The 27,744-nt window shown below is 42.6% G+C and overlaps 1 protein-coding gene across 1 annotated transcript in view; it reads right to left on the bottom strand.

Annotated features, from left to right (window-relative positions):
- The window catches only part of C15H4orf45 (chromosome 15 C4orf45 homolog), a 94,510-nt gene that overhangs the window by 38,794 nt on the left and 27,972 nt on the right, over positions 1–27,744 (bottom strand). Inside the window, exon 4 of the mRNA XM_051156913.1 lies at positions 2,870–3,102. Within this exon, the coding sequence (XP_051012870.1) occupies positions 2,870–3,102 (233 nt within the window). The remainder of the gene's footprint in view (positions 1–2,869; positions 3,103–27,744) is intronic.

The raw sequence follows: 27,744 nt of genomic DNA, 5'->3' as shown, positions 1-27,744 counted from the left end.
CTACAGTGTGGAGGGTGTTCAGGTGTCACGCCCATGGAAGTTATTATCTGCTCAAGCCAGATTATTTACCACATGATCCGTGGAGCCCTCCTTTTGTCCCAATAAGAGCCCTGGTTCCAGGTAGGGGCAGGAGGCAAGCTGCCCCAGGCACTGTTTGCAGAGACCCTTGGAGGTGCCTGAGCATTCTCGCCCCAGGTTTCAGACAGACCAGGAGCTTAAATGGGGAGGCACAGCTGCTGGAGCTATAAACCTCCAGCAAGGGTCTGTGTAAAAACTGCAGTTCGGAGCTATTGCATCCAATGCACTGAGGAACGTCTGCAGTCAGAAATGAAAAGCAGTCATTTTGATGTGCAATAGGATGGGAACGGAAGGGCTACAGATGTGGAAGAAGTCGCAGAGAAACAAGGCATTGGAAAAGTAACAACAGGTGGACACATCGCCTAAGTGACACCTTCCGTTCTCTATAAGGTCACTTTGGTTGACACCACCACTCTCCTCTCTTATAATTTCCTGTCCCTCCAATCTCTCTGCCCCACCCCTCTATTCTGTCTTTCTTTCTCCTTTCTCTCCTCTCTCATCTGTTTATCCTACCTTTTTCTCATCTTCTCTCTCTCTCCTTTTGTCTCTCTCTCGTTTCTGCCTCTCCCTCTCTCAATTTCCTCTCTTTCTCTGCCCTCTCATTCTCTTTTGTTGAGACAAGAGCTCTCTATCTGGCCCAGGTTGACCTTGAACTTGTGAGTCCCCTGCCCCAGCCTCCCAAACAATGAGATTACAGGCCTGCAACATTAGATCTGATTCCTTATACTTCGTGTATAGGTTAGTATAAGAGGAACTGGCGCGTATATCTCCAAATGTAAATTCATAGGCTAGATCTGGGTGGGTGAAAGTAAATGGGTTAACAAGAAATTGAAATCTGAGTCTCGACGTAAAATTTTTACCTTGCATGCACTGGAAACCAGGCCTGGGATTTGGAGGGGATGATTAGGAGCCCTGGTAACACACAGGTCTTAATGTGTAGGAGAGTTGCAGGTGGTTCTTTGCTTATATGTACAATCTTTTTCAGTTACCACATGCTACCAGTCCCAGAATCTTTTACTAGAAAGCTCTAAGTCCAGTGATTCCCCCTTAAGCAAGTGTCTAAGGTTAAAGGAAAGAGGCCAGGAATTGAGAGCGAGGTGAGGGCACATGGGAGGAGTTGGAGGAAAGGAAAGGAAGTGAGGAACCTGATCTAACTCTATCGTAATTAAAAGAAAAGAAAAAATTGACAGAAACCATGTAAAAATAAGTCACTTTAAAATTATTATTGTTTTCTGGTTAGCATTTCTAGAGAATCTGTGGGGAAAATGTTGCTATTAAATGTTTATTTTTATAATTGTTATCCATTTCCTATATAAAGTTAGGTCTTGAACTTTTTCACTTAAGAGTCACCATTGTACTGCGGAACACAGGGTTAGAAGAGAAAAGGCAAGAAAGAAAATGGACCTCAGCATTGAGACTGTTTATGAACACAGAAGTGAAGGGCGTGGTCTGTTTTTCCTTATCTCCCACTGCACTGCTGGGTTGTTGATACCTGGGCTCTCATTTCACTTGCTTGGGAATTATGCTAACTAGTGGTTTCCTGGCCGTTTTGTTTTGTTTTTTGAGACAGGGTTTCTCTGTCCTGGACTCACTTTGTAGACCTGGCTGGCCTCAAACTCATACAGATCCACCAGTCTCTGCCTCCTCAAGTGTTGGGATTAAAGGCCTGTGCCACCACGCCTGGCTGCCTTTTTTTTTTTTTTTTTTAAATAAAAAAATAAAGACAAAACATGAAAAGGCAAAAAAAAAAAAAAAAAAAAGCGGGGGGACCTAAAATTGTTTTGAGAGATAGGTAGATATGTGAAAGAAATTACTGTTAAGATGGCAGGACAAAGAAAGTACACAGAAAGCACCATAACTTAAAGCCTCTTCTGAGAAAGACCAGTCTCTGTACAGCGCGCGTGTGTGCGCACACACATACACACACACACCACAAACACGCACACACAACATACACATAACATACACGCACACACAAAACACCCACATACCGCCCATACCCCCACTACACACACCACACACATGCATACACAGAAACACACATATGCACATACCACATACATACACACATGCACAGTATATACACAACACACCACACACACACACATACACAAACCATACAATACACCACACACACACGCACACAAATTTCAAACAACAATTTGAGGATCTTTGGAAATTCTGCCATTGTGTAATATATCATGAGTGTACAGGAGGTGCTAACGCCTGTCTGTAAATACACTCAAATCCTCAGACACTGCTTCTAAAATCACTTTCACTTTTTTTGCCGTGATGACTGTGTGGGCACCTGCCTTGGTCCACACTCTCCGAAGGAAACCAGACAGGAATTCTAGACTATACAACCCTGCTCACCGACACTGCACGTTCAACATAGTTAACATTCAGGATCTGACGCTCGGTAATTTTTACTTTGCAGAATAATGAAATTCAGTACCATCTTCGTCCCAGCAGCCCACTCAGAGAGCAGTGCTAGCACGGAGGACGTGTGCAAATGCCCCCTCGTTCATGCGGCTCTGGGTACATTCCCTAACCCAGCACAGAGCGTCACACTGTTGGTTGTACTTTCTTTGTACCTCTCATCTGTTAAAGGGGCTAAAAGGGCGTGTTGCTATTAAGTACGTTTATCCCCAACACTTACCTTCCTGCCAAACTTAAATGTCATGAGTTCTCAGTGTATCTAGGGGGCTGTCACTGTCTGTGATGCAGACTCACAGTGAACTCAAGTCAGAACACAAGGAGCCTACCAAGAGCATGAGACTAAGAACAGTACCTTGATCTGAAAGCCGCTCTCCATTCTTGATCTGTTGATGAAATTGTACTCTGGTATCCCCCAACCAATTCCACCAGTGTACTCGTGTTTATATTTTGCTGGCAGGCTTCTGCTCGAGGCAGACCTGCACAAATATCTGAGATCTCCAGTTTTCTCTAATGCTGGCCGCTTTTCTCCTATGTAGGCGGTATGCTGGTGAACTTTAGGCAAGTGATCTTTTATGTAGTCTGGGCCTTAAAGAGACAGAAAGAAAAGCATGTTTAAACCCTTTCTATATTCTTCTCGCTCCTTTCTTTCTCCCCAATCCCCATCATGTGTGTGTGTGTGTGTGTGTGTGTGTGTGTGTGTGTGTGTGTCTTATGATCTCAGGTATCTCAGCCCAGTGTACAAGGTACTGGGGATTGAACCCACTCACTTTTTTTTTCAGTGTTTTGAGACAGGGTTTCTCTGTGTAGCCCTGGCTGTCTCGGACTTACTTTGCAGACCAAGCTGGCCTTGAACTCACAGAGATCCACCTACCTCTGCCTCCTGAGTGCTGGGATTAAAGGTGTGCACCACCACGCCCAGCTCTTCACATTGTTTTCTAAAATGTCTTTATTTCAATTGTGGAACCAGTGGAAATATTGGCACTTCTTACTGTTCCTAGTAAGGAACTATAAGCCTTTGACAGGTTAGTTCAATGAATCCTTACCAACAACTGGAGAACACTCTGACCCTCACTCCAGTTTAAGATATGTAAAGGGAGACACATAAAGACTGCTTCTCTGTTCAGCATCAAATCAAACCAGCTCTCCTCACTGGCCAGGCTGCCTTCAAAGCTGGTTTCTTAATGACCCCACTAAACTGTTTTGTTAGTAATTAATTGTAGACACATTTCAATTCTAAAATTCCTCATTGCCAGGGGCTAGCCTTCAGACACTGTGGTGTTTGCTCTAGACATATGACTGTCTTCTTTCTTTCTTCTTCTTCTTCTTTCTTCTTCTTCTTTCTTCTTTCTTTTCTTCTTCTTCTTCTTCTTCTTCTTCTTCTTCCTCCTCCTCCTCCTCCTCCTCCTCCTCCTCCTCCTTCTCCTCCTCCTCTTCTTCCTCCTCCTCCTCCTTTTATTTCTTCATTTTTTTGTGGGAGGGGGGTTCAAAACAGAGTTTCTCTGTGTAAAGGCCTTGGCTGTCCTGGATTGGCTTTGTAGACCAGCCTGGTTTCGAACTCACAGAGATCTGCCTGCCTCTGCCTCACAAGGGTTGGGATTAAAGGCATGTGCCACCACGCCTGACAATATATTACTTCTTAAACAAGAGTGAAAACTCCCAAATGTGTTAGAAACAATTAGGAAGTTGAGAACATGACTAGATAGGACAGGTCTCCATGACGACTCCAGGCAGGGGTAGTTCACATTAGCATTTTAAATGTAAAACAATAAAGCTAGTCAATGAAATGAGAGACACAAACAAAAATCCCAGGTCCAGGCAAAGATCTCGCAGGTCTGCACTTTGAAGCTGAGGATGTGAAGGTGACAAAGGAGGAGAAGTCTTTCTGGAAGGATGCCACCAGCAGTTTGCAGGAGAACAATGGCCTCCTCCCTGGGGAGGAGCTTTAAAGTTCCAGAGCTAAAAATGGATGTAAGATTGGGGGTGTATTTGGAGACACAAAGAACTTCCTTTCTGTAGGCACTGCAGCCGAAGGCTGTGTCTCTGTTCACCGAGGCTTGAGGCTTGATATTTGCACAGTATGAGGAAGCTAAGGCCTTGGGCCAGGTGCCCCTATTACAGTGGTTTCAATATGGGACACTAACCCCCTGTGCCCCCCTCATCCACAGGCTCAGGTGTTTAAACACTTGGTCCTTTGGTAGTGAGGCTGTTTTGGAAGGCTTCAGAATGCTGAGGAGGTGGAAGCTCACTGGAGGAAGTGGTTAAAGGTGTAGATTCCTGCCTTGCTTCCTGTCTGCTCTCTGCTTCTGGGATGATGAGAACACACTTTAACCAGCTTTGGCAGCTGTGCCTTTCCTGCCAAGATGGATGGTGTCTTTTATTTATTTATTTGTTTCTTATTTATTTATTTATTCACTTTACATCCCAATCGGAACCCCCTCCCTCCTCTCCTCCCAGTCTCACCCTCTCTCTGTCTTTCCCCATCCCCCTCCCCTACTCCACCAACCCATCCCAGCACATCAAGTCCCATCAGGACAGAGTGCATCCTCTTCCCCTGTGGCCTAGCGAGGCAGTGTCTTCTTCTTAAACTTAAACGAGAAACCCCTCCTCTCTTAAGTCATTTTTATCAAGTGTTAGGTCACAGCAATGTGAAACATAGTAATCAACGAAAGGTTTCAGTTTTCAGGAGTCTCTGGAGGAGTTCCCATGTCCTCAGGGTCTGCTGAGAGCTCGTCAAAGCCGCAGTTAGGCAGGTGTCTTCAGTTTCCTCATCACCGTAACTTTCTGTGAGACACTCAGTCACCCAAGAATTAATTTCCCCAGTGAGCACGGTGTAGCCTCCATCTTATTTGCTTTAGGATTTCACTGGCAAAATCTAGACGCACCAGAGCCTAAGGAGCTGTTTCCATCTTTCATCTGACAGCTGCTGAGGTCTTCTCTCTGTGTCACAAAGAAGCATTTGCCATCGTTTCTGAAGACGGTCAAATACTGAAGAGCTGAGTCTGTCTTGCTGGATTTTAGGCCAATCTTTCCCAAATGTCTTATTAAATGCTGTTTCCATGGCTGGACTATGAAGGTGTGTTGGCCAGACCAAGGCTGGGGTTGAGTGCACTTGGGAACACCACCTGCAACATTTACTTTGCAGATAGACAACAAAAAGCAGACTGGGCATTCTGGGTAGCTCATGGCAAGCAAATATGCTTGTATTTATGGAATCAGAGTTGATTACTTGTCGGGTTTTTTGTTGGCCTGTCTGTTTTGTAAAGGTTACTTTTACCCATCCCACAGCCACTGAGAAGTTTAGGCAAATAATAAACAACCATGAGTTTCAGTTATGGTTAATAAAGTGGGGCCTCAGGTGTAGCTGAGTGGAAGAGCACATGGCTACCATGGGCAAGACCCAGTGTTCATTCCCAGTGCCATAGAAAAAAAGACTATGTTTGTGAAGGTTGTTGTTGTTGTTGTTGTTTTGCTTTGGTTTCTGGTGCTTGAGATGCACACGTTCTATCACAAAGCCACGCCCAGTTGAGAATATAGTGTTGAACTTCACTGCCGTAGATAGAGACCCTGGCTTTGTCCAGAGCTGGCTGTGTGAGCCATGGAGAGTCACCCAGTTTGTGCAGTCTCCGGCTTCCAGGAGTGTTGCCACTTCCCAGAAGGACAGGGAGAATGAGTGTTTACCTAACACAGGGGTTAAGCTGAGAATCTGGTACATATGTGCCTAATATTCTGATTTATGGGCCTTTTAATTTGAAGCTTTGTCTTTACCTATTGCAGTTCTTTGCTTGTATCTAGGGAACTGATGAACTTACTAACAAATGGCGTCCTTTTCTTGTGAACAAATTTCAAATCCTTAAGAACTCCTAGAGATTAAGGATCGTCAAGGATTTTTCTGGAAAGGCCTCAAAGGAGATTGTTTTGGTTTCTCTGGCTATTTGATCTCTCTCACCAACTCAATTCTGCCCTTGCAGGTCAAGAGCAGCCGTGGGAAAACAGGTAAACAATAGCTATTCATGTGTTCCAGTGAGACATGATGAGAGGGGCTGGAGAGAGCCCACTTGGGAGAGTGTTTGTCTATCTTGTGTGGTCCTGAGTTCCATACTCAGCATTGAAAAACCTGGGCGGGGTGGGAAATGCACATAAAATCTCAGGTACCAGAGGTGGAGCTGGAGGATCAGCAGCTCAAAGTCAGCCTTGGCTAAATAGGAAATTGAAGGTTACCTTGGGCTACATGAAAAAAGATCTATAAACACACACACACACACACACACACACACACACACACACACACTGCACTCATATACATACATACTTTATGGTTCTCTCAGGTTTCGAAGTAGATTCTGGAGGTGAGCAACGCTACACAGTACACCACTTGTTCGTTCATCCATGCCAAATGGATCATGAAGAAGTGGTTGGGACAGCAATGCAAAACAAATTGCTAAAATAGGAGCAACCTGGCTGGCTCTGGATTCCCACTCATGACAGTATTTCAATAAAAAAGACCCTGCTTTGCTCGTGATACCCTTCAGTGCCTAGTGCACCTTCAGGGAGGCTTTGCATCTTGCAAGTTGCACATTCCACCAACAAGCATATGAAATAGGAACAGCTGAAGCCAGTTCACAGTAGCACAGTCACAGAGCTAGTGATAGAACAGTCCCTTCCAGGACATCTTACCTGGAGAGTCCAATCAGAATCCACTCACCCAACCCAAATTCCACGACAGGTCAACAGAGGAAGAAGCGTTAGAAGAGAGACCAAAAGGAAATACTTATCTTTATGTCTTTTTTTTTTTTTTTTTTCCCGAGACAGGGTTTCTCTGTGTAGCCTTGGCCATCCTGGACTCACTTTGTAGACCAGGCTGGCCTCGAACTCACAGCGATCCGCCTGCCTCTGCCTCCCGAGTGCTGGGATTAAAGGCGTGCGCCACCACGCCCGGTATCTTTATGTCTTTAATACATTTGAATCTATTCTGAATTATAACAATGATGTTGTGTTATGTATTGTTACTATTTGTGTGTGTGTGTGTGTGTGTGTGTGTGTGTGCGCGCGCGCGCGCGCGCACGCGCGCGTCATCCATGCGCAGGTGCCATCCATGCGCAGGTACCATTCATGTGCAGGTGCCATCCATGTGCAGGTGCCATCCATGTGCAGGTGCTCATGGAGTCTAGAAGTGGGTGCTGGATATCTTAGAGCTGGAGATACAAGGCTGCGTGCCTGGAACCAAACTTGGGTCCTCTGGGAGAGTAGCAAACACTCTTTTTAAAAAATTATTTATTTATTACATATACTTGCCAGAAGAGGGCATCAGATCTCATTATAGATGGTTGTGAGCCACCATGTGGGTGCTGGGAATTGAACCCAGGACCTCTGGAAGAACAGACAGTGCTCTCAATCTCTGAGCCATCTCTCCAGCCCAGAATAGCAAACACTCTTAACAACCGAGCCAGTAATACTCTTGTTTCCTTTTTAAAAATGTGTCTTTGCAGCATCTAATTTCTATTGTGACATTTATGAAATAGCTAAAAGTAAGGTAAAGGGATTGTTGCAGCATTTCATAGGAGTTATCATGTTTCTGAGTTTCTTCTCAATGAGCGTACATTTATATTACACACTGACCCACCTTGCACTCTTCTGCATTCATTTCTAAACCACTTTAGAAGGTATATCGTTTTATATCTTTTTATTTAAATGAATCTTATATTTATTTAGGACCTTTTTCTTTTCTAAAGTTGTACTTATTTTCATGTGCATGACAGTCCTTCCTGCCTGTATGTGTGTGCATCATGTGCACGCTTGATGCTCTGGAAGAGCAGGAGGAGGATGCCCTGGAACTAGAGTTACAGAGATGACTGTGGGTCATCATGTGGGTGCTGGGACCTGAACCCAGGTCCTTCTGTAAGGGCAACAAGTGCCTTTGTCTGCTGAGCCATCTCTCCAGAAGAAACATTTTCTATAAAATGCACACTCAGTAAGTGGTTTTGGTGAAATATTAATTTTTTCCTTCTGATTTCACCAACTTCCTAAGGAAATAATCAACATGACTTTGGTCAAATTTTATCAGATTCAGCTGTTATAAAAAGCGTGTTGGCATGCAGAAATGTAAATAAATTAACTTGCTGTCATTTTTATCCTAGGATAGATTAAAAAGCCATAACATCTAAAAAATGTTTTAAAGTAACAAGATTGTAGTTGTATATAAATTTCATTTGCTATGAAATATTATATTTTTTCTTTCTCTCACAACTATTTAAAAGAAAGCAAAGGCATTTTTGGTTTCTGGGTAAGTTTTGGCCCCTTGACTTGGGGAAAGAAGAGCATCAAGTTAAATGAAAATAGACACTGTATCAGAGAAAGAGAAGAGCTTTGGAAATCCTCAAAATGAGGTAATAGGACAGCTGGACATTGCAAAGAACCCAAAGGGTGCTGCACAGAAAAAGACAAAGCTAGCCAGGAGGCGGGGCGAGGCAAGGACAGGGGGAGGAGAGACAGAAGCTTAGGCAAAAGATAAGCCAGGTCGCCCTTGTGAAAAGCCTGGCAGTCCTGTTGGAAGAACGAGCTCATAGCTTCCCCCAGCCTCAATTCCAGTTACAAATCTTGCAGAAACAGTGATTTCCGCTGTTGGAAGGGGTCACCAGCAGAGAAGTTCCACAGGCTCAACGGCTGTGGCCAGGTGTCATCTTTAGAAGGAACCTGGACTATCCTGAAGACCTGAGAACAGAGCAGTCACAACTCGGGGAGCCCATGTTTAACCTATCACAGCTGTAGGATAGAAGCCAGTCCTGGTGAAGCAGTTATGCAGGGTGAGGAGGACCCAATGCTGCTGAGCTCCGGAGTGCAGGCAGCAGGAAGCTTGGCCCAGACACTGAATTGCATAGGAGCTGGTAACCTTCCCTTGGTGGCCTGGGATAGATGTCATCAACTGAGAACAAGTCTTCCGTATGATAGCCCTGAGCCTGAGGTCAGCTAGTGGACAACCTCTACAGCTTTCTGTCTGCCTCCAGTCTAGCCTGACACCTGCTGATCCACCAGGGGCTGTGTCTGATGCTTGGGCTCTGAAGACATTAAGACAGGCGTACCTGTAGAAACCATGGCATGGTGGCTGCTTCCCTCACTTGCATGCCACTTGGAAGACATCCTCTTGCTGGACCATTTACTACTCCAGAGGCTTCACTGGGGAGTCTCAGGAGGGTGGGAGAATCTGCTGAGCCCAAGACTACAGAAATAACTGGTCAGCAGGGGCTCCTGATACACAAAGCAGGGAGACCATAAAGTCAAGACAGCACTGACAGACAGACACTTGTCCTGTACAGGGTCAGCATCAATCACAGGAAAGACCGATGCCATCAGTTTAAATGACTGCCACCTACACACCTGGAAGTTGCCAAATTTCAAGTTTCAGAAGGAAATTTCTTCTTTAGCACTGCATCTATTTGTTCTTTTTGCCCCTTTTGAAGCCCCCCCCCCCCCCCGCGCGCCTTTGCTACATTTCAGAAGTATTTTTACTTTAAAGATGCCTTTAATCTCAGCACTTGGAAGGCAGAGGCAGGTGGATCTCTGAGTTTGAGGCCGGCTTGGTCTACAAAGCAAGTTCCAGGTCAGTTAGGGCCTGGGAGCAGAGAAGATAAAAGAAGGAAGGAGGGAAGGGAGGGAGGGAGGAAGGAAGGAAGGGAGAGAGAGAAACCCCATGGAGCCTTGTGGGAGGGAGGAAGGCCACTGAAGATTGTGGTCCCTTGACTTTCTTTGCTTCTGAGCCAGCAAGACATGCGCATCCTGCTCTGTCCACCATGAATGTACTGTGCCACAGCAGGCTCAGTGCTTCTTGGACTACGGCTTCTGTGAGCTAAAATAAAGTTCTCTTGTCTTTCTGTTTCTCTTCCTTCCCTCCCCGTCCCCCACCATTTCACTACATGTCCCAGGATGGCCTTGAACTGACAACTCTCTTTTCACAGCTTCAGAAGTCCTATTTCCTTTCCTTTCCTTAAGTTGATTTGTCTCAAGTATTTCTCATAGCAGCGGAAGCCTGGTTAATGCTCCTTCCTTTTCTGTAAGAGGTCTCCAATCTTCTAAAGTCCATGTTGGATTCAGTGGACGATCTTCATGTGTAAGTTTCTAGTGGTACCAGCTACATCGTATTCATCTCTGTTAATGACTTCTTCTTTAGGTCAGGGTGTTGCTCTGTCTCCAAGCTGGCTTCAGATTCTGGAATTTGTGTGGTCTTCTAGCCTCAGTCTCTCAAATAACTGGAGCTGTAGGTAGGTCACCACACCCAGCTGTGTCACTGATCATTCTGAATGGCCAGCCTAGTGCTTTGAATTCCGTTGTGACTGAAGGCATAAACTCATGTTACAAGAAAATAAGAACTTCTTTAGATGTATACTGACTAATCTATTTTCAAGAACTGCCTTAAGTTTTCCTATTCTGGTAAGGAATTGAAGGGTAAAGTCAAAAGAATGTTTTTTTAATTACATGTATTCATGTATTTACAATCATAGCTTTCATGATATACCCTTCATACATGGCACTATTTACCTTGAAATTCACACAGCTTTCTTTTTCTTTCCCTCTCTTATTTGAGACAAGGTCTGATCATGTAGCCCTGGCTGACCTGGAACTCCTATGTAGACCAGGCTGGTCTTGAACTCACAGAGATCTCCCTGCCTCTGCCTCTCAAGTGCTGGGCTGAAGGGTGTGGGCACCCCCCCCCAGGCTTACATAGCTTTAGATATTGAAATTGTGTTCTTAAATGTGTGGGAAAAGTTATATGCAATGAATCTCATTTAGTATTATTGAATTAATAATACAAGCACTGTCAGCTTATGTACACTCTTAAAATGCCACATTGCCTAGCAGTTCCTAGAATGGCAGTAGTGGCGCATACCTTCCAGTCCTTTTCCGAAGCAAGACAACAGGATGGAGTAATATTGCACAGCCATCCAGAGAACTGGCTTTGGAGTCAGAAAGACCTAGAATGCAATCCAACCAGTTCTAACAGGTCAGAGCTTAGGCCGTTAACTACAAAATCAACATCTGTAGAAATGTGGAGATAAAGTCCTTATCTAGTCTGCATCAGCCTCTCAATTCCAATCTTAACATTAAAAAAGTTACACACACACATTCACACACACAGACACACAGCAATGTCCTGTAAATGTTTTGAGAAATATTCAATGAGCAGATGCTTCTAAGGTCTTAGAACAGTAGCTGGTATTCAGGGGAATCATAGTCAACATAAGCTGCTGCTGCTTCTTCTTCTTTCTTCTTCTTCTTCTTTCTTCTTCTTCTTCTTCTTCTTCTTCTTCTTCTTCTTCTTCTTCTTCTTCCTTTCTTCTCTTCTTTCCTTCTTCTTCCTCCTCTCTTCTTCTTCTTTCTTTCTTCGCCTTCTTTCTTTCTTTTTCTTCTTCTTCATCCTCCTCCCCTTCCTCTTTCTCTGCCTCCTCATTTTTTCCAAATAAGCATTTTATCTACACTCCCAGTGGACTACCCATGTCTAGGACATAATATATTTCTTCTAAGAAGCTTGCCTGTCCTTGAGCGGTGTTTACTACCCGTCTCTCTCTCTCCTTTTTCTTTCTCTCCTTTTTCTTTCTCTCCTTTTCCCCTTCCTCCTTTCCTCTCCCCTCCCCTCGCTGAGATTCTGACTGTTTTAGTACTTCTACTCTGCACCTCCATGAGAGGTCTATGAGAGGATGCTGTACTTTCCTGCATGAAGAGACAAGCCAGGATGGTTTTTCTGTAATAGTCTCTTTTTCAGTTGTTAACTAGATTGATTTGAAATCCTTCTCCTTACCTCAGCCACACTTAGAGAGGCAGGCAGCGACCCTAGTGTGCCCAGGACTGTGTTCAGGGACTCCCTGCAGAGGACAGGCATGCAATGTTCTAGTTCTGTTTTTTTTAAGTGAGGAACTTCTGTTCAAATGACAAGATCCTCATCTGCAACCACAAGCTACAAGGAAGTGGAGCAACTGTTTATATTTATTTTCTTAAGAAAAGAACTATTCTATACCCAGCTATACTGCTTCTTTTGAAAGATTAAAGAAAATAAAAGGTATTTTCAGATAAAAGTAAAACTAGATGAAAGTATTTTTCATGTAGCAGCCACCTTCCTAAAGACTAGTGATTCTAAACCCTGAAATAGAAAGGAAATGCTCCAAAGAAAATCCACGGCAATGAAGATGATTTTTGGTTTTAAAAGAAGAGGGAAGGACAAAAGGTTGTGAGAAGATGCTATCATTGTAACATCCAGGAGGCTAGTCTTTTACTTCAGAACCAAAATGAAACACAATCACACAGAAATAAATGGAAATTAATCTAAAGAAATGTAGAAATGAGGATTCTAATAAGTTTTATGATAATCAGATGACAATGTGGGCATAATTTGTAGTTTCAGATGTGTATCCAGCCAAAGCAAGGGTCAGAAGGCGGTAGCTGAATGTGAAATAAACTCCAATGGACACAATGGTGCATGTATGTTAACAGTGCTACCAGTTTGCCACCAGCAACCAAACCAGCCAGGCAAACACCAGGCAGGAGCCTTTTGCTGTGCACTAGAGTTCTCTGAAATGATGAACCTTCTTGAGGATCTTTAGGCTCAGCGGCTACTAGTCAAATGACTCCAGTAACCTCAGGTGCCTCAGGAGAGCCACTGTGATGTGTTCAGAGTTATGAATTGGAACCCTGAGTACAAAGAGTCAGAGATGCCACCAGACACTTTCAAGCAACACAGAGAACACTTTACTATGTGCCTGATCTGGGTCACTGTGAACAAAATTTTACATGGTATGACTTCTGTTTCTCTGGGTTTCCATGAAAAAGACCACGTTATATCCTATTGGACAGGTTTTTTGCTCTGCAGAACAGACAAAAGTGGCTTTGCTCCTGACCTATATTTTCAGGGTCCCTCACCATCACAAGGGTATTACATACTATTGTTAATCTCAAAGATGGAAGGAGAAAGACCACTGACCCAAAGCATCATAGCAAAATTAATGAAAGCAAGCAACATATTAAAGCAAGCTCTTTTATTTGTATACACAGGCTGCCTCCCGGTAAGGTGGAGTTTGAAAAGTCATCATTGGATGTGAGAAAGACAAGGCTTTTATAGCTGAGGGCTGGGGAGTTTTCAAATAGGGGATTTGGCCAAATAGGCAAGGTTGCATGAGCTGAACAAACAAATTAGTACTAGTGACATCTTGAAGCAAAGACATGATTGCAAGGTGGGCATAACAATGTAGTCATAGGTGGTCATATAACCTTTTGAAACGAAAGTTGAGTTGCAAGATGATTATAACTAACTTTTTGAAACAAAGCCATCACCACCATTCCTGGAACAGGCAGCTCAGAAGCATGTGTAGTTAGGGTTACAGGTGGGGCATAGCCCAATTCTTGAGAAACAGAGGTTTAATCATAGATAAGAATGAACCTAGTGGGCTAGAGAGATGGCTCAGTGGTTAAGAACACTGACTGTTCTTCCAAAGGACCCAGGTTCAATTCCCAGGACCCATATGGCAGCTCACAACTGTCTGTAACCCCAAGATCTGACATCCTCACACCAGTGCACACAAATTTAAATAAAATATTAAAAAAAAAAAAAGAATGAACCTAGTTTGTCTTTACTATAAGATGGGTTTCAAGCCTAAGATGGAGGCAGGCTGGTTCTTCATTATGAAAGAGCTCTCTCCTTGGGCCACATCCTAGTCCTAAGGGTCTGTTTTTAATCAGCAAGGGCATCCTTTCTAGAAAATTCCACCCAGGTTCCTCTCTATTGTCTTCTTCACGCTTGAGTTATTCATCTTTCTAAAATCCAGCACAGACAGAAATATGAGAATCTTGATGACAGGCCTGGTGTGAATCAGGATTAAGCCTGAGGCCTGTGAGGTAAAGGCAGACACCCAACTGCAATGAGGCTATCCAACAGTGGGGAAGAGGGTACTGGCCTCCAGTTAGCTACAAGATGTAGAGGAAAATGCTCCTGACGCACACAGTCAGAATTTGCCACCTCCTTTCCATCATCTTCTACAAATGCACACAGTTAATGACGTCAGTACCTTTCCCCTCTGGTTCTTTGTTGATGTCTTATAATTAGGTTGCTGTTGTACTATTATACTTGAGGACATCACTTTATAACAAAAGAATATGAAGGAACCTTCCTCACAAAATGCAAGAAAGAGAGTGAGCAATCGCTGGTGTTCCTCAGTGCTCACACTGTGTCTCAAGCAGAGATCCACGCTCTGCTGTAAGGCACAAAGAGCAACCATTTCAGGCCTGCAGGCCAGACCATTCCTATGCAGCTATAGCTACAGAGTAGTTTTGCACAATGACTAGGTTATTTGGAGCTAAGCAGGGCTGGCTTCCAGTCAAACCTAACTTACACATGCTGACGTCAGAACACTTGCTTTTGTGTTGGAGGAAGAACCCAGGACTTTATATATACATGTCAGGCACAGGCTCTGCTACTGAGCCACACCCTGGCCCTGGTGTCAGAATTTTGTATATGTATCACAGATCTGTTATGTATCACCAAATATTATTTCATTGTTTCTCAAATCACTTGCAAAGTGAGAGCACTCTTTGGCAATTGCATTCATATACTTAATATATTTGATTATAACCCCCCTCGTCACTTTCCGTTGTCTCCAATCCCTTTTCACTTAACATCTTCTATTCCCAACTCCTTTCCTGTCGTGTGTGTGTGTGTGTGTGTGTGTGTGTGTGTGTGTGTGTGTGTGTGTGTGTGACTTGCTGCTCACATGAGCATAGGTGTGGGGTGATTTACTACAGCATGAACAATTTACTAACTGAAAACACTGTCCTCCCTTGCCCAACAGTCCACTGCCAGTAGCTCCTCAGGGAGAGGTGGGGCCTCACTAGCCCCTCTCCCATCCATGATGGAATGACGAGGGGCCCAATCTCGTGCAGGCCACGAGGTAGTCAGAGTTTCTGTGAGTCATGCATGCAGCGTCAGTGTCACGTTTGGAAGACTTCATTCTGCAGCACTCAATCTTACACTGTTTGTGTCACCTCTTCCCCAGTTTTTCCCCAAGCCTTTGAGAAGGGTGGTGTACATTCCTCATTTAATGCTAAGCACTCAACCATCACTTATTTCCAGGACTTTCTATGGCTTGCCTGACCAAGGCTGGGGTCTGCATAAGCAGCCAAAGCTGCCATGGAGAGGGGGGAACATGGTCTCCTCAGACTAATATTAAAACATTGGTTGGTATACAGCGATTATACACCATTGTGCTGGCTACTTTTATGTCAACTCAACACAAGCTAAAGTCATTTGAGAGGAGAGAACTTCAATTAAGAAAATGGCTCCATAAGGTTGGGCTGTAGGTACCCTGGAAGGCATTTTCTTAATCAGTGACTGATGGGGGAGGCCCAGCCCACTGTGCGTGGGACCATCCCTGGGCTGATAGACCTGGGTTTTATAAGAAGGCAGGCTGAGAAAGCCATAGGGAGCAAGCCAGTAAGCAACACCCCTCCATGGCATCTGTATCAGCTCCTGCCCTGTTTGAATTCTTGTGCGGACTCCTTTGATGATAAACAGTGCTGTGGAAGTGTAAGCCAAATAAACCCTTTCTTCCCCAAGTTGCTTTGGTCATGATGTTTCATCACAGCAGTAGTGACCCAGACTAAGACAATCAGAATGGGTCTCATTGTGTCATCTTATATATACGTAATGGGTTTGGATCATATTCATTCTCCCTACTCCTCATCTCTCATCTCTCTCCCACTCCTGCTCATCCCTTTCCTTTGAGCTGGCCTCCTTCCTTTCTGTCTCTCTGCTCTCTCCTTTCCTTCTTCTTTCTTCTTCTTCTTCTTCTTCTTCTTCTTCTTCTTCTTCTTCTTCTTCTTCTTCTTCTTCTTCTTCTTCTTTGTCTTCTTCCTTGTCTTCTTCCTTCTTTTCTTTTCTTCTCCTTCTTCTTCGTCTTCTCCTTCTTCTTTTTCTTCTCTCTCCTCCTCCCCCCTCCCCTCACTCCTTCTCTCTCCCTCCCCTTCCTCCCTTTCTCCTCCCTCCCCTCCTCTCTCTCTCATGACCAAGTTAGCTCTGCTAGGATGCTTACTAGGAATATGTGGGAGGAGTCGTTTAAGGACTCAGTGGCTATACCACTAGAGACAATGTTGCATACAGATCTTCAGGGAGGGTTTGGAGCTGCTTAGTTCCTCATTTCCATGACTGGATGTTGGGGGACCCAATATTATTCAGGTCTTGTACAGGTAACCACAGCTGTTCAAGAGTGCAGTGGCCATCTGATGCCTGGATGCCAGATTTCCGTACCACACCTCCTCTTCCTCTGGTTCTTACATTCTTTCTGTTACATTATTACAATAGTCCCTGAGCTGAAAGATCAACCTTAACTGTACAAAACCAAATAACAAGTGAGATCAGACCCACAAGCCACCACTTACTAACCTCTGATCTAAAAGGTTCACTGTGTTTTATTTCCTGCCTCCTCTGTGCGTATTTTAGTTAGCGAGATTTTTAAATTAGTCAATTCTAACACCGCAATAATAGATATTTCACTTAATTGACAGAGGCGTATATTTTTTTACCAATCTGTATTTTTAAATCATTTTTATGTTGGTTGTTACAAAGATTAAACCTCAGATATACACTAAGAACTCATTCTACCATGGAGCTACATATGTACCTGAAGATAACACTTTTCACTTAAACAAAGAATTAATGATTGCTATTTCAAGTTAGGAACCATCTCATTTGACTTTGATTTTTTTTTTTTTTAGATATATTATCTTTGTGTTTTTAAATTGTATTTGGTTATTCTTGAGATTGGGTCTCTCTATAAAGCCCTGACTGTCCTGGAACTCACTATGTAGATCAGGCTAGCCTTGAACTCACAGAGATTCACCTGCTTCTGCCTTCTGCGTGCTGGGATTAAAGACATGTGCCACAGTGCCCAGCAGATATTTTATTTTTATTTATGTGTATATGTGTATGGGTACATACATGTGAGTGTTGGTGCCCTTGGAGGACAGAAGAAGGCAGCAGATCCCTTGGAGTTGGAGTTACGGTTGATCATGAGCCAGCTGACATGGGTGCTGGCAACTAAGCTAGGGAGTCCTCTGCAGGAGCAGTCCATGCTCTTAACTCCACAGCCATCACTCCAGCCTTCATTTGGCTCTGATAATTGGTTCCAATTTTATTAGAGTTGTGTATATGACCAATAAGAACACGCAAATTTAAAATAAAATTTCCAGTGGAAAAAAAAGAAAAATAAGAGGGTATATGTAGCAAATTGCCCATTAGATATAATCCCATCAGGTAAGAACTGGGAACCGTAGAGGCAGTGAGTGTGTGCAGCTCCTTCACACTCTGAGTAAGGCCTGCAATTACTGCCCAGTCAAGAGAAGACAGCTCAGGCTGTGCCTGTGCACAAGGCTTTTCAAGCTCTCCCTCTGTGCTACTGGAGCAGTGAGCCTATAAATATAAGCTTGGCTTCAACAAGAAAAAAGAAATCTACTACTGTAAACATAGGCCTTGACCTAAAGAGGATCACTGGCAAGCTGAAAGTATAATTTATTAAAATGGCACTAATTAGTCTGAAAAAAAAATACAGCAATTCTTTCCTTGAGTCCCCAGGATAAACAATGCCTGTAGAAAGAAAGGCTCACCAGTTTCTAAATGGTGGTGAGTGACTTCAATCACAGAGGGTAATTTAGACAGTAAGTGGCATTTCTCAGTCTTTTGAATTCTGGAATAAACAAAATAAATGGCCGAAAGTGCCCTATAAGAAAAACAGAGGGACCTGCATTACTGAGAAGCAGCTATAACAGTAGAAAGCCAGTGAGCAGTGCCTTCCCAGAGCTGATCTTTGTATTGTCACCTTTTGCTCCTGCACTAGACGGAGGCTGGCTGGGGCTTCCATGGCAGTAAGACAGCTGAGGTGGCAGGGACCTCCGTGTTTGTTCCAAGGTGGATTCCACTATGTTACAGCATGTTGACCAAGAGATTTTCAAGATCCTTCTAGACTGGAATTCTGGTCTTTCAGGGGGTACTTTGAAAGTAGTTTCTTCTATTCTGTACTTTTATTTTTTCCTACTAATTCTGTCTTATAGAGAAAAGGCATTTTCACTTTTACAAGTCCAATGGATGAATAGTTATTTAATGAGTTATATTAGCTGCTACATCTTAGAAACCTTTGCATGAACCAAGGTTACTAAGATTATATTCATAGAAATTTCATAATTTTGGAGTTTAATTTTTTTTTATTGGTGGTGGTTTTTGATTTTTTGAGACAGCTGTGTAGCCCAGGCTGGCCTCCAACGTATGATTCTCTTGCCTCAACTTCCAGAGTGCTGGTATTGCAGGCATATGTCACCATACGTGGCTTTAGTTATAGGTTTCATTATACAAATAATAAAAACACAAATCAGTTTTTTGCATATGACACATTCCGAGTCAGTGGTTTTACATATAGTGGAAAACAGATTTAAACTTATTTTTTTTATTTATATGTAGGTATATAGTATCATTTTCAAAAGATTCTATTTTTTCCACAGAACATTGTATATATATTTGCTTCACCAATATGTATTAGTGTGTATGCACACACACACACACACACACACACACACACACACACACACACACACACAGTGTTAGCTGCTTGGATGCATGTATAACGTGTGTATCTGATGGTGGACTGCATCACTCCCCTAATGGCCACCTGCGTTCCTGTAACTTCCCTCTCTGTTCTCCTAATCATTCTCGTCTGTCACATCTACACATTTGCTCTTTCACACTTTGTCAATTTCCACTCTTCCTTTAAAATTTCACCTTCTGCAGAAGTGCATATTTATGGTCACTGCAGGGAACCATTGCTTTTGACAGTTCTTCAATTTTCCTCTCATCTCTGCTAGAGGAGGAGATTGTGAGGCATTTTCTTTCTGCCTGCATTTATTTTATATCACCCTCAATGTGTAATTCACACTCTGCCCTTTCACCCAGGGTTTCTCATGGTTTGCAGCAAACCATTTCCCTTTTCATTTGTTTTGGTTCATTGATGGCATCATGATGTGGAAAAAAGCAAACCATAGCTCATCTGAACTCTGCCTCACAAATGCAGTCCCTGGGGCTTGGTCTCTTCATCAGAAAAACAAAACAATAATAACTCTTCAGGTTTGTTGTCAACATTAAGCAAGATATCATTGTTAGTATATGTTCTTCATGTATATGCCCCACCCCTGACGCCCCCCCGCACATAGCAGATGCCTAGTGCCACTGACTAGTCCTATTACGTATCTCCCAGCCATTCCAAATAGAGTGTAGCTATTAAAAACGCTAGCCACTCAGCCCGAACAGTCAGAGGTGTAGTGTAATCCACCATTCCCCAGGACCTGCTGGCCAAAAGCTAACATTCTAAGACCACTGGTAGTGCAGGAACATTTTAACTTGGAACAAAATAAAAGATGTTGGGTACCAAAAAGAGATTCAGAGACTATTTGAATACACTCTAGATTTTTCTTGCTTTTAATTCATTAAATATTAAAATAACCAAGAACTTTATTCTGAATCCCAAGATTCCTAGCCCAGCAGACACTGCCAAAATCTAGGCCATTGAAGTTCTAGCCCCTAATTAGATGCTAATGTTTTGTAGCTATATCACAACTTTGCTTTTGCAGTCCTGTGGATTGAAACCAGGGTTTTGCACAAGCTACATAAGTGCTTTACCACTGATATATGGAGATCTGTATATATACATATACATATATGTATACATATACAAACATATACACATATATATATATTTATGCCTAGATTTAATTTTAATCTATGCACAGCAAACTTCTAAGATGGGCCTAGAGGATCAGGCCTGTAATCCCAGATACTCAGGAGAGTAAGGTAGGAAGACCAAGTTCTAAGTCTGACAACAGTTCAGAGTGCATTTAAGACTAGCCTGGGACACCAGCCAAGAACAATATGTGTAGTAAATTTCAAACCCCGAACCAAATCTAACCAATGGACAAGACAGTCTCCACAGTTGAGTGGAGATTGGAGAGTGGGGACTGGCTTTCATATGAACTTGGGTGTACCATATTTGGCCACATCCCCTGGATGGGGAGACCTGGTGGCCCTCCGAGGAAGGATTACAGGCTACCAAGAAGAGACTTGATACCCTATGAGCATATACAGGGAAAGGAGGTTCCCCTCAGTCACAGTCATAGGGGAGGGGAGTAGGGGGTAAGCGGGAGGGAGGGAGGAATAAGAGGATACAAGGGATACAAGGGATACAATTGAGATGTAATATGAATGAATTAATAAAAAAGATATTAATAAAAAAACTAGCCTGGGAAATGTAGTGAGACTTTGTCTCAAGATAAAATTGGAAAAGAGGGCTGGAAAAACATGTCAGTGAGGGACTTTTTTTCTACTGTGGACAAGGGCCTAAATTTACACCCTGTACAGTAAAAAGAAAAAAAATCAGAACACTTCCAGGCACTTTGTCATAGCTAATTGAAGCTACTAGGTCAAGAATGTTTAACTAATGCTGCTAGAAACTTACTTAAAAACCTATCAACTGGGTTGTTTGGATATTTGGCTGCTCCAGGCTAACAGTAACCCAAGCCTTATTGAACAAATGTTTAGCTGCACATGCCACTAGCCCTGTGTGACTTACTGTGTGTGACAGAGAGGCTGTAAGCAAATGGGGTACAAAACTCTACCCCATTTTAAAGAGTTCCAAAGAAAGACTATAAAGTGCCTGTTACTAGAGTCACAGCTAGTGAAATAATGACATTTTAGAAATACTGGATAAAACATATTACTATAGTTATTCTTAAGTGCTTCTTAAAATGTGTGTGTGTGTGTGTGTGTGTGTGTGAGAGAGAGAGAGAGAGAGAGAGAGAGAGAGAGAGAGAGAGAGAGAGAGAGAGAGAGAGAGAGAGAGAGATGGACTGAGAGAGATAGCTTCGTGGCTAAAAACACTGCCTGTTTCATTGCCAGAGACTAGAGTTTGATTCCCAGCATCAACATGGTGGCACACAACCATCTTTGGCTCCACTCCCAGGGGATCCAAGTGCTTCTTCTGGCCTTCATGTGTGCCAGACATGCATGCAGGTACACACCCAGACGCATAAACTTATATAAATAACTTTGAAAATGTGGTTTATTAATTTTTTTTATCATCTGTGTGTGGTTCTAGCTGCCTTTCTATTGAACGGTGCTAGTCTACAGTTTAGAAATGTGTGAAATATTGTGATACATAAAGCTGGTGGATATTTATAGCTGTGGCTCATTAGGACTTAGCAGACGTGTTGTAACGCTGTCAGCGAGATGGAGGTGTTTGGTGCCTAGGCAGTCTGAAGAGTGCTACAGAAGGTTTGTTCACAAGACACAAAGAAGAGGAATTTGAGCCCTCACATTTCTGCCTGGGAAAAGCTGGTGGCTTCAGCCGTGGACACATGTGCCTCACCATGCCAACACAGCATCATAGCATCACATTCAGCTTGTTGCTGTTCTCTGAAACCTGCCCCCCCCCCCACGGCTCTGCCACTAATTGCTCACAGTCGGATCCCTTTAAAGTCAGGTCACACTCCCTCCAGGATATGTTGCACATGCTGACATCTTGAGAGTTTCTAGTTCCTCACTCAACCTGATACTCATTTTTATCCCTGTCTTGGCTTTGAGCAAAACCCTGGACATGAGCGGTGAGCTATGGAGAATGCTATGAGGCGATCGGTAGAATTGTCAGGGTTTGTTTTCGTTATGAAAAGATATAACAAATAAACTCTCATCCGACCTCCATAAAGAGAGCAGAACACCCAGAGGTACCATTCCTAGAAATGAATCGCACACCTGGAGGCGGCCAAGTCCTCACAGCACAGGGATGCTCACACATCCAGGTTTTCTGCAGCTCCGTCCACGAGAGTCAAGTTACAGAATCAGCTAGAGTGCACATCAACAAAGCTGGACAAAGAAAATGTGGGGCAAATAATAATAATAATAATAATAATAATAATAATAATAATAATAATAAAGAAAGAAAAAAAGAAAGAAAGAAAAAATGTGGGGCGTATATAGAATGGCATTTTCTTCAGCTGTGAGTAAAAATGAAATGACGTCATCTGCAGGAAGATGGATGGAGGTCATGCTAGATGAAATAGCAAGACTCAGAAAGATAAATGTCGTATTTTCTCTCATACACGAAATCTAGATTCAAATATATATATAAACATATATGCATGTATATATGTGTGTATATCATATATATGTGCTACAAAAGCAGAGGGGGATTTTTTTTTATTTGAGGGAGAGGAAGGCAGAAGATGGGTCAATGAGATGGAAATGGAGGGGACAAATATGAGCAATGTACAAGATGTGCATATGTATGTAAAATACAGTAACGAAGCCCATCATTTTCTATGCTAGTTAGGAAAAAGGAAAATTTTAACGGCAGCTCCATCATGCTGACAACATAATAGCATATAAATGAAAAATGTCAAACATAGGGAGGCAGACCTCGGGGAAGGTTAGAATCTAGAGGTCAGAGGCAAGTCCTGGCAGTATCCATCTGCCCTGAAAGAGAGTAGAGTTTCACCCAGTGTGTGAATGGGGGCTGAAGCTCAAAAGACAGTGGTTAACACTGGTCAGCTCAGCATTGCTCACTGCAGCTGAGCCCATGTTTAATGTTCCTCCAAATGCCAGTGTTGACCTGATACCAGTCCAGGAGGCTGCTGATGCTTGCAGGGTTTCTCCTGATAGTTACTTAAAATATATTTAAACATATTTATGGATATAGTAATTTTATAGTAATGGTGCAGGTGTTATCAGTTGTTTTGAAATTTCAAGGCTTATGTGAGGCCATCCTGCACACAACCTCCTCATGCTCCAGACTCAACATTGGTATTTAAGATCAGATAACTGTTACTGTGACTCAGGATTTTTATCTATAAAATGGAGATTTAAAATGTCTATCTTGTAGGGTGGTGGTGGCGCACACCTTTAATCCCAACACTTGGAAGGCAGAAGCAGGTGGATCACTGTGAGTTTGAGGCTAGCCTGGTCTACAAAGTGAGTCCAGGACAGTCAAGGCTACACAGAGAAACCCTGTCTCTAAAAACAAACAAACAAAAAGAGAGAGAGAGAGAGAGAGAAAAGAAAAGAAAAAATGTCTATCTTACAGAATTTTATAGGATCTAAATGAAATAACTCATGGGAAGAGTTAAGAGTCGTGCATATTATAAGCAGCCAATGATGCTACACAGTGATGAGGTGAAGGTGAGCTGGGACACACATTGAGGACTCACTGCCCTATGCTCATTTTCATGTATAATTTTAATACAGATTTGTAAAATGTTGGCTACTTCTTAGTTCAGACATTTAGTGTGTGAAGTCAGAGTCCATTGTCTCCTTTAATCCAAGAATATACTTTATTCCCCAAACCTCACTCTTTTCAACACATTGCAATTGAAAACATATTGCTATGCTTATGCAGCCACGACTTAAGATGTACCCTTTAAAACATGAATGAAGCAAGTTAGAGAACCCTTATGTTAGACATCAGATCATCTAGAATGTTCTTTCTGTTCTGAGTCTACAGCAGTGGTTTACTGGTAAATGTTCAAAACCAGCTCTCAAGGGAAAAGCTGTGGCTTCAAATTTTAACCCTTGAGAGAAGTAAAGGGGCTTGTGGGAGTCTGGTGGGACAAGAGAGGGGGATAGGGGTGAATAAGATCAAGCTAAATTATATACATTTATAAAATATCCTAACTAAACCTATTATGTTTTGCAATCAACATACATTGATAAAAATAGGGAGCAAAATATAGTACTCCACACCTGGTGGAGCCTTTGTAGCAGTTATAAAGAAAGTCCCCATGGATAGCATAGGAAAGTGTCCACAGGCATACAGTATACTTGAAGGGGTGTACTCAATGATCAGTATCTGATAGGACTGTCAGTGTGGACAGTTTGTTCTGTGTCCACCCAGCGGCAAGAGGACATGTGGCAGAAGGCTCAACAGAAGTCCAGATCAGAGATGGTGCTGGCACTTTGTTGTCCACGTGGTTTCTCCACAATTTCATTTGGTCCTGCAGCCTTGGAGAAACAGGGATTGGGTGGGACTCGCACTTATGTTCATCTCTTACCCTAGCTGATTGCTATTTCTTTTGGGTTACAAATAAATATTCCACTTTTAAATTTTTTTCAGTTTAAAAATTCCTTTCTGTTCTAAACTCTCTACAGAACTCTTTACATTAAGGGATTATGGATTTCTGGAAAGTTATTCTACCAGGGATGGAACTCTGAATTTCAATCGAGGCTAGAGACGAAAAGACAAGAACGCAGAGGTGACAGATTTTCTCAGTTTCAGACAGTAACTATTTTGTTCCTACATCCTCTGTTATGAACAATTGGATATTATATTAGTGTCAAAAATAAACTGAATTTAAAGAGGAAAGGATACCAAGTCACTGCTCTTAGGAGCAGTGTCTCCATGATTTAGTTGCTGTGAGAAATTCTGGGAAGGCAGAGTTGGGAGCTACTAATTATGGCTTTATTTTTACTTCTGGAGTAAAGACCATGGGTAAAATTCCTGTGTTAAAACCAACAGATGCCCACTGTTTTGATGGCCTTATGAATCTTCTTGGATTGTTGTTTGTTTGCTTGGAAAGTATATTAGTGTACTCAATGATACCATAGAACTATTGGCAGAAGTGTACATTTTTTCAGTATGCTGTGAGCGCTTGGTGAAGGCGGTAGAGGTCAGAAGGTACAGCCTTACATCCACATAGCGGTCTGGATTCCAGCACATATTCATCCAACTGTAAAATAATCTTTCAATATCAGAAGCATTTTCTGTTTGGGGAACATTCAAGTCTTCTTCAATGCATTGGGCTAAGTAAGAGCTGCCTTCCTACCGCAGCAGTCTGTCCTGAGTCCTAGTGAGAACTCCTTCTCCTCCCTGATCTTCTGTCTTTTTCCTCCTCATCCCCTCTGATTCTGTCTCTTTCTGTATTTCTGACTCTCTTATTCCCCCCTCCTCCTTTCAGATATTGGGAAGGCTCACAGGATACTTTCTCAAATCAGAGTTCTCTATTCCTTTCATATGCTCTTCACACAATATGGTTCTCGGGCTTGGTACCATGTTGTCATTTGCTTGTTTACTTAATGATACAGTGTCAGCTCTATAGTCCAGGCCATCCTTAAACTGTTATTCTTCTCTCACCTTCCTAAGCACCAGGGCTACTACAGATGTGCTCCACCACGCCTGGTCCACCCTGTTGTTTCTTAAGGCTACTTAATTTATTAATGTCTCCCTCCAAGTATAATCATGCAGGGCCAGGGAGATGGCACAGGGTGCAATGTCTTCAATCCCCAGAATCCACAGGGTAGAAGGAAAGAGCTGACTCCCTCGACTTGTCCTCTTACCCACACACACCCACATTAAATAAGCCGGGGTCCAATCTGGACGGTCGCTTTTGATTTTTTGACTCTGTCACAAGCATGCTACTCTCTGCACATCTTGAGTTTACAGTCATCCACTGTCTTTACACCAACCAATTACATCATCCTTACCTACCTTCCATTTGGATTGATAATTCGCTCTATGTGCAAAGTTCATATTTATTCCTCTTATAATTTCTCTTATAATTTGTCATGTAGTGTCACATGTTTTCTTGCCCCTGGCTTTGTGCCTTCTGTAGCTCTAACGGCATCTCTTGTCTCTCTGTAGAAAGTCACTGAAAACACAGTTGAACAAGACAAAGCTAACTCTTTCCCTTCTCCTCTAGTCAATTATTGAAGATCAAAGCTTTTAAAAAGAACTCTCAGAGTGTCCAGGTGGAGCACCAGTTACACATTGACTTCCACTTGCCATTTCTCCACCGTGGCTCTCTGCTGGGAAACAGAGGATGCCACAATGACTGTAAATTCTTTTAGGAAATGCTTAGAATGCTTAACAGGAACCAAGTATTTGAAATATAGAGTCCCGTGCTTTGATGCATATAGAAATGAGAATTTAAAAGCAGTCCAATTTAGAGCCTTTAGTATGATTCTGAACTAATTGAATTTTGAGGTTTACACTGTACCAAAAATCAGTGTTAGAAAATTTGTTTTACAGTTTTCACTGAGATATTTTATGATTATCAAACATCTTCTTTGTATGGTTTCTTAAACATACAAAAAAAAATTAAAAGGTAAAAGGAACACTTTTAGAAGACATCTAAAGACAGGGCACCAGCAGAGTTTCACACTGTGAAGACACCTCCTCATGAGGCCACTTGTGAGCTGTGTGGCTGTGTGGCTGTGTCAGCTCTAGGGCCGAAGGAAATATCACACACTCACAAATACCACAGTTCAGTTCAGGAAGTCCAGCTGAGGGCACATCTGACCAGGAACTTGCAGGGAGCCACATGAGAGAAGATTAGACGTGTCTGAGCACTGGGAAAATGGCTCATTCAGTAAGCACTCACTGTGCAAGTGCAAAAGCACAAGTGCAGATCCCACAGAGCCGCACAAAGCCAGACACCGTTGCATCTGTAATCCCAGTACTTTCACGGTGACAGACACAGAGAAAAGATAGTGCCAGCTAGCTTGCATGCACAGCGTCACACAAGAGAGCAGTCTCACCTCTGACTTCCATATATGCACAGTGGTAAGCAAATACCAGCACTCACCCACAGGGACACACATACACACAGAGAGAGAGAGAGAGAGAGACAGAGACAGAGACAGAGACAGAGACAGAGACAGAGAGAGAGATCTTAAAAAAGAAAATGTATTCTCAGCTGGATTCTACTTGTAGAATGAAATTAAAATTGTGTCTCTCTCCCTGCACAAAAATCAATTCAAAGTGCATTAAAGACTTTCATGTAGACCTGAAAAAGACTCCACTAGCACAAGAATTAACAAATAGAATTACATGAAATTAAGATGCTTCCACACAACAAAGGAAATAATCACCAGAGTGAAGAAGCAGTGAAAAGAACCAGAAAAACAAAATAAAACAAAAAAACATCTTTGCTAACTACACCTTAGACACCTGTATGTATTAATTTCTAGAATACATACAGAACTGTAAAAGCTAATTCCAATAGAAAAAAAGAAAGAAAGAAAATCCAATCAATAAATGTGCTAATAAACAGAACAAACAGTTGTTAAGAGAAAAAAAAAAAAACAACAAACAAATGACCAATACTACTTGAAAGGATAATGTCCTTATCCTTCAGGGCAACACCAATGAAGGTGACTTCGAGATGCCATCTAAT

This window comes from Acomys russatus, chromosome 15 (genome assembly GCF_903995435.1).
Source record: "Acomys russatus chromosome 15, mAcoRus1.1, whole genome shotgun sequence".
Classification (NCBI taxonomy): domain Eukaryota; kingdom Metazoa; phylum Chordata; class Mammalia; order Rodentia; family Muridae; genus Acomys; species Acomys russatus.
Note: the sequence above shows the minus strand (reverse complement) of the source record. Positions and strands in the feature narration are given on the sequence as shown.